Here is a 9648-nt window from a genome sequence, read left to right as displayed (position 1 = left end):
CCTCACAAAAACTGACTTAGGATGTCACAGCATCAGTAAACTCATCCAGGTTGTTGGTAGTTGTCCTGAACACATCCCAGTCAGTGCAGTCCAAACATGTCTGAAGGTCCTGTACAGCTTCTCTGGTCCACTGCTTAGATGTCCTCACTACAGGTTTACAGAGCTTTAATTTTCACCTGTATGCAGGAATCAGGTGGACCATGACGTGGACAGAGTGTTCCAGTGCGGTGCGGGGGACAGCGTGAATGGCACTGCTTATTGTGGTGTAACAGTGATCCAAAATGTTCTCCTCTCTGGTTAGATACTTTATAAACTGTCTGTATTTGGGGAGTTCTTGGGTGAAGTTTCCCCTGTTAAAGTCACTGAGAAAAATAACAAGGGAGTCTGGGTGTGTCTGCTCCACACATAGTATCCGTTTGAGAGCCTGCGCTTCACCAAATTGTCCAATGAGTCAAAAGTGGGAAATAAATCCACTGGTGTTGTTCCCCCAGCTCTCTGGTTAAAATGCTCCGGAAATCACAGCAGCAAACTGGGTTAACACACAAAAACCCAACAAAAAAGAGTGCACCTAATAAGAGCTAGAAATAATCATGTTGAAATTGTTAAGAAATAGAGCTGGATGTAGTTGTCTAATTACCATGAGTCACCAAGAGAGAGGGGTAAAGTAAGGGGAATGGAATGATCAAATAGGGACATTTTGCCAAACTTCATTTGGTGGTAGTCACAGAAAGGGTGATGGCTGATTTGGCATGAGGACATCATCTACTGAGAAGAATTGATAAAGAGAACTCAGAGAAAGATCTGGGTTATTCCTCAGCAAATCTCAAAGGAATCTGACTCAGAGCAGAGCTCCGCAACGAAGGAAGGATTTCACTGGCCAGGACAACTCCTTCCCCTCCCTTACTCTCTCTCGCTCAGCTATTTTAATCAAGTTTTGCATTTTAAATATTTTCATTCATTTCATCATTTTAATCAAAGTAGTAGACACTAGACCTATTTCTATTTTTAGGTTTTGTTAGTTGAACAACCTCAAAGGTTCTTATAGGTTGCTCTTGCCAGAGAAATTAACTTATCCGTGAGGAGTATTTTCCTAGCAACCATACCAGGTGCACTGATCAATGAGAAGAGAGCTGTCATTAACGGGCATAGCTGAGGTGGTATTTGGCTCTAGGGCTATTCAGTCAAGTAAGCAGGGTAGGCGTCTGGAAGACAGTTAGAAGCTAGTCAAAGCTCTTCAGAACCAGCATAAACAGTCCCCAGTTAAAGCTAATAGGGTAATGCCCATGGTCTTAGAGGATTTGCGTTTCGTTGGGCTGGATTAACACATCTAAATCTGAGGCCATGGTTCCGCACCATTGTTCCGAATCACATTGTGATGAAAGAGAGCTGAGCCGGAAGGCAAAGTGTTCCAGGAACATCCAGCTGGGAGGAGGCCTCGAGTAAGAGCCAGGACTAGTTGGAGAGAATGTATCTCCACACTGGCCTGCTAACTTCTCTGGATCCGCCAGCCAGAGCTGGTTAATGTGGTTTGGGAAAGGGAGGTTTGGGGTCCCCTGCTAGAGCTGCTGCCCCCACAACCCTACCACGGGTAAGCTAATTGATGGATAGATGGTAAACTACACTCACCTAAAGGATTATTAGGAACACATGTTCAATTTCTCATTAATGCAATTATCTAATCAACCAATCACATGGCAGTTGCTTCAATGCATTTAGGGGTGTGGTCCTGGTCAAGACAATCTCCTGAACTCCAAACTGAATGTCAAAATGGGAAAGAAAGGTCATTTAAGCAATTTTGAGCTTGGCATGGTTGTTGGTGCCAGACGGGCCGGTCTGAGTATTTCACAATCTGCTGAGTTACTGGGATTTTCACGCACAACCATTTCTAGGGTTTACAAAGAATGGTGTGAAAAGGGAAAAACATCCAGTATGCGGCAGTCCTGTGGGCGAATATGCCTTGTTGATGCTAGAGGTCAGAGGAGAATGGGCCGACCGATTCAAGCTGATAGAAGAGCAACTTTGACTGAAATAACCACTCGTTACAACCGAGGTATGCAGCAAAGCATTTGTGAAGCCACAACACGCACGACCTTGAGGCGGATGGGCTACAACAGCAGAAACCCCACCGGGTACCACTCATCTCCACTACAAATAGGAAAAAGAGGCTACAATTTGCAAGAGCTCACCAAAATTGGACAGTTGAAGACTGGAAAAATGTTGCCTGGTCTGATGAGTCTCGATTTCTGGTGAGACATTCAGATGGTAGAGTCAGAATTTGGCGTAAACAGAATGAGAACATGGATCCATCATGCCTTGTTACCACTGTGCAGGCTGGTGGTGGTGGTGTAATGGTGTGGGGGATGTTTTCTTGGCACACTTTAGGCCCCTTAGTACCAATTGGGCATGGTTTAAATGCCACGGCCTACCTGAGCATTGTTTCTGACCATGTCCATCCCTTTATGGCCACCATGTACCCATCCTCTGATGGCTACTTCCAGCAGGATAATGCACCATGTCACAAAGCTCCAATCATTTCAAATTGGATTCTTGAACATGACAATGAGTTCACTGTACTAAAATGGCCCCCACAGTCACCAGATCTCAACCCAATAGAGCATCTTTGGGATGTGGTGGAACGGGAGCTTGGTGCCCTGGATGTGCATCCCACAAATGTCCATCAACTGCAAGATGCTATCCTATCAATATGGGCCAACATTTCTAAAGAATACTTTCAGCACCTTGTTGAATCAATGCCATGTAGAATTAAGGCAGTTCTGAAGGAGAAAGGGGGTCAAACACAGTATTAGTATGGTGTTCCTAATAATCCTTTAGGTGAGTGTATGTCCCGGTAATATAGCAAAGAAATGTCTTGAGTATCGCTAGTTCTTATTGTTCTTGTTGTTCTTGTTGTCTGTCCTAATATTTGCCAAGGGAATTCCATCTTTCACATTATTGATTGAGTTCTTATCCATTTTATAGTTTTAACTTGTTTTCTAGAAAATGGCTGTCAACAAATCTTTTTGGTATTTTAGTTGAAATTAACTGCTAAGGATCATCTGGAATCATCACAGTTGTCCATAATGTTTTGTGCGTGTTGCAGTGTTTCCTGCAGATGTCCAGCAGCTGTTGGTGATTAAAGAAAGGTTCCCCCCGAGTGGAGCCCCAGCCTGGACCAGGAGGACACAGAGCCCCTACACATAAAAGAGGAACAGGAGGAACTCCGGACCAGTCAGGAGAGAGAGCAGCTTCATGGGCTGGAGGAGGATGAGGTCACCAGGTTCCCATTTACTGCTGTTCCTGTGAAGAGTGAAGATGATGAGCGGAACCCTCAGTCTCCACAGCTTCATCGAACTCTAACTGAAGACTACAGAGAGGCAGAGCCTTCAAACAGCAGCTCAGCTACACAGACAGAAACCGATGGAGGATCAGAACCTGCCAGGAACCTTGATCCAGATAGTCATTTACACCCAAATACTGAAGAACATGCTTCAGACTCTTCAGACACTGAATTCAGTTATGATGAGTGGCAAAAACCTTTGTCAGATTCTGAAGCTGAAACTGAGGACAGTGACAATGGTTGGAAGGAGACCAGGGCACCCGAGTCAGATGATAATGCTCTGAGATATAAGCAAGCACCTGTAAGTGATGTGAGTTGTAGTGCTGGAGAAATGTCCTTCAGCTGCTTTGATTGTGGTAAACATTTTCACTACAAGGGGTCTCTTCAGAGACACATGATGTGTCATTTAGGAAAAAGGTTTAGAGGGAAGCAAAATGTAGATTCACACACGAGAGTGCACACAGGAGAGAAACCATTCGGTTGTGATGTTTGTGGGAAGAGATTTACGGTCCAGGGAAGTATTAAGAACACATGAGAGTCCACACAGGAAAGAAACCATTTGGTTGTGATGTTTGTGGGAAGAGATTTACACAACAAGGAAGTATTAAGAAGCACATGAGAGTCCACACAGGAGAGAAACCATTTGGTTGTGATGTTTGTGGGAAGAGATTTACAGTCCAGGGAAGTATTAAGACACACATGAGAGTCCACACAGGAGAGAAACCATTTGGTTGTGATGTTTGTGGGAAGAGATTTACACAACAAGGATGTTTTAAGAAACACATGAGAGTCCACACAGGAGAGAAACCATTTGGTTGTGATGTTTGTGGGAAGAGATTTAAAGTCCAGGGAAGTATTAAGACACACATGAGAGTCCACACAGGAGAGAAACCATTTGGTTGTGATGTTTGTGGGAAGAGATTTACAGTCCAGGGAAGTATTAAGACACACATGAGAGTCCACACAGGAGAGAAACCATTTGGTTGTGATGTTTGTGGCAAGAGATTTACAGTCCAGGGAAGTATTAAGAAACACATGAGAGTGCACACAGGAGAGAAACCATTTGGTTATGATGTTTGTGGGAAGAGATTTACGGTCCAGGGAAGTATTAAGAAACACATGAGAGTCCACACAGGAGAGAAACCATTTGGTTGTGATGTTTGTGGGAAGAGATTTACGGTCCAGGGAAGTATTAAGAAACACATGAGAGTGCACACAGGAGAGAAACCATTTGGTTGTGATGTTTGTGGGAAGAGATTTACAGTCCAGGGAAGTATTAAGAAACACATGAGAGTGCACACAGGAGAGAAACCATTTGGTTATGATGTTTGTGGGAAGAGATTTACGGTCCAGGGAAGTATTAAGAAACACATGAGAGTCCACACAGGAGAGAAACCATTTGGTTGTGATGTTTGTGGGAAGAGATTTACAGTCCAGGGAAGTATTAAGAAACACATGAGAGTGCACACAGGAGAGAAACCATTTGGTTGTGATGTTTGTGGGAAGAGATTTACGGTCCAGGGAAATCTGACGAGACATATGATTGCGCACACAGGATAGAAATTGTTTACCAAACATGTTGGTAAAGACCACAGCAGTTATCATTGTCTTTGGTTGTTTTGTTGTATTTTATTTTTGTCTTTCTTTTGTGTATATTTTAAAATATGTATAAAAGTCTTCTGGTTAAATGCTGCTTACTGCCTACTGAAGTTATTCAAACTAAGTTTTTTCAAATGTTCCCTTTATCAAAGTTGTTGGTAAAGGAGATGGAATCGTTATGGTATGAAGATAAGTGGCAGCAAACAATTCTGTGATGAAAGGAACAAAAAGAAACCAAAGACACGGCACGTCAGGGTAAACATTTGTTTTTAAAACGCACAGTTTGTGTAGGTGTAATTGTCTAATTAATATACTGTAAATTCAAAGTATGTGATGCAGTCATCTGAAATTCTGGATTGCATTGCAGTGTAATAGGTGGAAGGGAGACCTTTATAGTGCTTTCTTGGTTTGTTACTGAACCTTTGGCAACACTTTATTTTACAGGTCCCATTGTTTTCTGAAATTTCCTAGAAATAAGCTGATATGTAACTGTAAGCTCCTCAGAAGGTTCCTGGAAATGTATGATTGTTAATATAGGGAAAGTGGAGACAGTGTTTATTTGCCAAATCCAATAAATTGCTAATAAAACCTAGATCGTTTTTTTTTGTTGTTGTTTTTTGTCCACAGGGAAACGTACAGTTCTACGTGTACCTTGCACATGACAATCGCCATCGCATTACGTCGTTACGACGTTTTTAGCTAGCATGAATAAGAACTCTGGGCAATTTTTCCAAGGTGGAGGAGCTATTTCCACCAGGGAGATATCAAATATCACTGACAGCAGTTCTCACACTTCCTCAGAAGGAGGAAGAGCATTCTTTAGGGACGGTAGATCTGGTATGCATGGCCTCTCTGTCTTCCACATTCTCTCTGTAGTAACACTATGGAGTACAGATTAGACAAGCATTCATTATTTATTATATCACTTGAGTTTTAATTTTCTAGCAGCCCTTTGGCTGTGGATGTATGACGCTGTGAGCTTCAGTCCCATTGGATAACTGAGAAGCCGCCATCAGGAAGTATTTCTGTCACCGTGTTAAAGGTGTTATTTTAAATAAATAGTCAGCATTTATAACACAGAAATACTCCACAATACAACAATTTAATGTTATGTTAATTTCTCTTTATAATTAAATTTTTTAAATTATTATTCTATGTTTACAAAGATGATTTAAATTATGTAATAGAATCACAGGCTTTAAAATGCCTCTCGTTAGCAGAGATAGAGGTTTTTGGATTCAGGTTACAGCTGAAAGGGGCAATTTGAAGTGGAATGAAGCCCACTGACCGCAGACAGCCCAAAACAGGAGCCAAATGTTTCGACCCCCACTCATTGCTTTTCTTTTACCTTATAGTAACCTACGTTTGCAAAATTGCAGCGGTGAAAGAAGTACTAAGATATTTTGCAAAGCAATACCACAGTGTACATTTATTATGCTACAAGGAACAAACTAAAGGTCCACTGTAATATTCCGAGAATTTATTGAAAGTGGTGTTTAAAGACCTTACATAATGAATCATTATGTTTTTATTAACTTAGAATGAGCCATTTATATCTTACATTTGGACAAATGGAGCACTAACGTTACAAGTATTATTTAGTACGAACCAACAGCGTGTCGATCTTCATCGCCAAAGAAGCGTAAATATGATGAAGCCAGAAAAGTTGGTGACAGATATAGACAAATGATAGCAGAAATAAAGGATATAATTGTTGTGGATTTTCCCAGATGGAAGGAGCTGATGTGGGACACATGTTTTCAAAGCGGAGCTGAAGTTGTCTGTTTTCTGCTGGAGAGTTAATTGAGTTGCTCTAACTTTAGCGACACAAATGAAAACTGTTGTTTGATCGAGTTAGCTAGAAGCTGGCCATAATCACCGAGAAGTGACGTGTTTTCCCTGTCAATGTTTTGAAAAATATTGTTCTCCAGTGTGTGTCTTGGCTACGCTATATCGACAGAAATGTGCCTCTTACGTTCGTGAGACAATCAGCTAATTAGCAATAACACATAAAAGCTCAAATCAGCCAGCTAAACTTTTACTGCCCTGGTAGAAAAACTACACAGTTGGATTGTAATTTCATGCAACTTTATTCTCCAGTGCTTTGGCTTTGTGAACGTAAATGTGTCGGTTACACTCATAGATAATCTGCTGATTAACTGGCAATAAAAATTTGTCTACAGCATGGAAGTTCCGATCAGCCAGCTAAACTTTTACTGCCCTGGAAAAAGAAATATGGATTGTATTTATTAACAGGGTGTCTTTAACTTTGCTACGTGGACAGAAAGGTGCCCCAGGGCCAGCCCTGATGTGCCGGTTACGAGACAATCAGCTGATTAATTGACAATAAAACGGTAACTTACAGCACGGAAATTCTGATCAGCCAGTTTAACGTCACATTTTACTGCCCTGGTGGAAAACACTTTACCGCTAACAGCGTTATGATAACAAGACCTTGTGGAGAGGAGCCTTGATCCGCACCTGCTGTTAGGCTTCGTCTGTAGGACGGAGACAGAAGTGGTGACTAACTTAGTTTAATGTCAAAAATACTTAAAGGTGCGGGGAAGATACCTGTTGCCATACCTGTTACCCCGGAGTGTAGGTGGGGGCCGGGCGGCAACGACGGTTGGCCTGCCTCTGCATGGTGCTGGATGTGTGGATCAGGGCTGCCCTAGTCCTCCTCCACACCCTGAAGCAGCGCCGCCTGCGAGCCTGGATAGTAGTTTTCTCTGGACCCCTGCCAAATCTGACCAGTGATGACATGTATAGCCGCATGTCGTCATTCCGCTGCTGGTTGTCGAGGTGGTGTCCAGCAAACGATGTGGGCTTTGTAGATCATTGGCAGACTTTCTGGGGAAGACCTGGTCTGATCCGGAGAGACGGCATCCATCCCACTTGGGAAGGAGCAGCTCTCATTTCTAGAAATCTGGCCAAGTTTATTAGTGGACCAAATCCATGACAACCCAGAGTTGAGACCAGGAGGCAGAGTCGCAGTCTAACACACTTCTCTGCTCCTCCATTTCAGGAGTTACTTAGTGAAAATCCTATAGTGACGGTGTCTGTCCCCCGACCATCGAAATTATTTAAAAAGGTAAACAGAAGAGGAGCTGTGCATAAAAACCTCATAAAAATTAAAACCACAAGAGCAATAGTGCAAACGAATAGGAGAGTTAAATGTGGACTCTTAAACATCAGATCTCTCTCTTCTAAAGGTGTACTAGTAAATGAACTAATATCAGATTATGATATTGATTTATTTTGTCTTACTGAAACCTGGCTGGGTGATGGAGAATATGTTAGCCTAAATGAATCCACCCCTCCTAGTCATATTAATACTCACATTCCTCGAGGCACAGGCCGAGGAGGTGGAGTTGCAGCTATCTTCGACTCTAGCCTAATAATCAGCTCTAAACCTAAACTAAATTATAACTCATTTGAAAGCCTTGTTCTTGGTCTTTCACACCAAAGTTGGAAATCACTGCAACCAATTCTCTTCGTTATAGTGTACCGAGCAACTGGCCCGTATTTTAATTCTTATCTGAATTTGCAGAGTTTTCGTCAACTTTAGTCCTTAAAAACGGTCAAAGTTATTATTGTAGGGGATTTTAATATTCATGTGGACGTTGAGAATGACAGCTTTAGTACTGCGTTTATCTCTCTGTTAGATTCCATTGGCTTCTCTCAGAGTGTTCATGAACCGACTCACTGTTTTAACCACACCCTCGACCTTGTTTTGGTGTATGGTATTGAAATTGAACATTTAGTGGTGTTCCCACAGAATCCCTCTTTATCCGACCACTGTTTGATAACTTTTGAGTTTGTATTGCTGAACTACACGCGATTGGGCAAAAATTTCTATACAAGATGTCTGTCTGATGGTGCTGTAGCTAAATTTAAGGATGCGATTCCATCAGCTCTAAATACTTTATCTAGTCACAAAGTAACGGAGGACTCCTATGCTAATTTCAGTCCCTCCCAAATCGATCATCTTGTTGATAGTGCTGCAGGCTCGCCGCGAATGACACTCGACTCTGTAGCCCTCTAAAAAAGAAAATACTAAAACAAAGACAGTTAGCTCCATGGTATAATACTGAAACTCGCAAATTAAAGCAAATATTGCGGAAACTTGAGAGGAATTGGCGTTCCACCAAAGTGGAAAATTCTCGTTTAATTTGGCAAGATAGTCTTAAAACTTATAGGAAGGCCCTCCGTAATGCTAGAGTAGCGTACTACTCGTCATTAATAGAGGAAAATAGGAACAACCCAAAGTTTCTTTTCAGCACTGTAGCCAGGCTGACAGAGAGTCACAGCTCTATTGAGCCAAGTATTCCCATAGCTCTCAGTAGTTACGACTTCCTGAGCTTCTTTAATGATAAAATTCTAGCTATTAGAGACAAAATTGGCACCGACTTATCTCTTAACTCAGGAACCTTAGAAACAGCTGTAGAACCAGATACATGTTTAGACTGTTTTGCTTCACTCAATCTTTACCAACTAACTTCAATAATTTCTTCATCTAAACCATCAACCTGCCTCTTAGACCCCATCCCGACTAGGTTGCTTAAAGATGTTTTACCCTTAGTCAGCACCTCTATACTAGATATGATCAATCTATCTCTATCAACAGGCTATGTACCACAGTACTTTAAAGTAGCTGTAATTAAACCTCTTCTGAAAAAGCCCAAACTTGATCTGGATGTTTTAGCCAACTA

The 9648-nt window shown here is 41.9% G+C and overlaps 1 protein-coding gene across 1 annotated transcript; it reads left to right on the top strand.

Moving 5' to 3' along the window:
* Positions 1-3870: 3870 nt before the first annotated feature.
* On the top strand, positions 3871-4968 carry LOC119910691 (gastrula zinc finger protein XlCGF57.1-like). The gene has a single exon (XM_038729415.1). It carries the CDS (start codon positions 3953-3955, stop codon positions 4895-4897), a length of 945 nt encoding a protein of 314 aa, XP_038585343.1. The 5' UTR covers positions 3871-3952; the 3' UTR covers positions 4898-4968.
* Positions 4969-9648: the final 4680 nt, after the last annotated feature.

Source organism: Micropterus salmoides, unplaced genomic scaffold (assembly GCF_014851395.1).
Source record: "Micropterus salmoides isolate LMB-PRFRI ecotype aquatic unplaced genomic scaffold, ASM1485139v1 Ms_hic_scaffold_19, whole genome shotgun sequence".
Lineage (NCBI taxonomy): Eukaryota > Metazoa > Chordata > Actinopteri > Centrarchiformes > Centrarchidae > Micropterus > Micropterus salmoides.
This window is presented reverse-complemented; position numbering and strand designations above follow the sequence as displayed.

Coding starts and splice junctions, on each gene's coding strand:
- LOC119910691 (XM_038729415.1), top strand. CDS start 3,953: ATGAGAGTCCACACAGGAGAGAAACCATTTGGTTGTGATGTTTGTGGG.